This window comes from Triticum dicoccoides, chromosome 5A (assembly GCF_002162155.2).
Source record: "Triticum dicoccoides isolate Atlit2015 ecotype Zavitan chromosome 5A, WEW_v2.0, whole genome shotgun sequence".
NCBI lineage: Eukaryota > Viridiplantae > Streptophyta > Magnoliopsida > Poales > Poaceae > Triticum > Triticum dicoccoides.
Window position 1 is genome coordinate 453,073,390 of NC_041388.1, and position 1,410 is coordinate 453,074,799.

General features: G+C 46.7%; 1 protein-coding gene across 1 annotated transcript in view; it reads right to left on the reverse strand.

The window, feature by feature from the left end:
• LOC119299765 (beta-glucosidase 32-like) overlaps window positions 1-204 on the reverse strand; it is a 3,862-nt gene extending 3,658 nt beyond the window's left edge. The window contains exon 1 of the mRNA XM_037576912.1: window positions 63-204. Coding sequence (XP_037432809.1) covers window positions 63-204 — 142 coding nt within the window. The remainder of the gene's footprint in view (window positions 1-62) is intronic.
• Between the last annotated feature and the right edge of the window lie 1,206 nt (window positions 205-1,410).

Consider the following 1,410-nt stretch of genomic DNA (forward strand, 5'->3'; position numbering starts at 1 on the left):
GATGTCCTCTCTCCTGCGTCCGTCCTCCCTTTCCCGTGAACGCGTCACCGCCCTCCTTTGACCTTGCTCCGTGTCCGTGCCACCGACCTCCTTCACCGTCCAAGACATCAATGCCCGGTCTGTTGTCCGTACGCCAAGGAGCTTGGTTCGGTGGTCCCTGCCATTGAAGATAAAGCGGAGACCATTGCCCACAATGAGCGGCATGCCCGACAGCGCGCCCACTAGAAGGCCAGGAAGGAGGTGGCGACAAAGGAGTTCGGTCGGGAGTGGATGTCGGATAGGATGATGATTGAGAGTGAGATGATACACATAAAGAACAGGAACAAGTGGCAAAAAATGAAGCTTGAGAAGGTGAAATTGTGTGTGACAGTTGAGCTTGAGAAAGAGAAGCTGAGGTTAACGAGGATCTAGTTGGCCAACACTAGCCTTGTGGATAACGTATCGAAGAACATGTTCATCGTCTATGTATGAATTATTGAATTTTATCCAGTGTGCATTATATTGATCGAATGATTCACGTGCATATGTTTGCATGGATTTGAAATTTTGAAAATGGGATGTCCGAATGCCCGGGCGGATAAATGGCTCCGCCAGCTTCTATCCGCAGACCCGTCCACAACATATAAAGGTCAAATTTAGCCTACTTCGGCTGGAGATTCTCTTAGCCCCACTTTGAACATGACCTAGGAGGGTCTGGCGGTTAATTTTTTTTAATTTTTTAACAAATACTAACACATACATATATGTGCATTGCCACGGATCATTGTCCAGACCGTGGACCATCGTTGGAGAGTCGACATCGCCGTCTAATATCAACTGAAGAAGATGTGTCGCTTACCAGCTCATTGATAACGAATTCGCGTGGGCCAAAAATCTTGAAGGAAGGGAAAATGATTGGTGCAGTTTCAATGGTGAGCTGAAGGGAGCTAAATAGAGCAACTGATTCGGCGGACGGGACCAAACTCCCCCCTCGCTTATTTGGGAATGCGCATGAGCTCGCATCATCTCCCTCCTCGCATGAGCTCGGCATTATGGTCCCCTCCCGTGCACGTCGCGACTCTGACAGAGAGGAAACAGCCGATTCAACCGTTCCTGGCAAATTTGGTTGGGAGGTGCTTTAAGGTTCGTGCAGGTCAAGATTTCAGTGCAATACAGGCTACTGAACACACCCTAATGTATAGATAAAAAGTTGAGATGCAAGAGATGAATAGATTGTCAACTACTACAGTGAATTTCGATGTAACTTTATGCTTTATCTTGCTCCTTTGTTAGTTTCCTTTTGTTCGATGTTTTTAATCTAATTTATCAATAAAGCTAGGCCATTTGGAAAAAAACATGTCTCGTACCCCCTTCACCCGCTCTCGTGACTTGAGAGATTAGAGTTTCTCACCTCTTATCGGTGCTATCGCA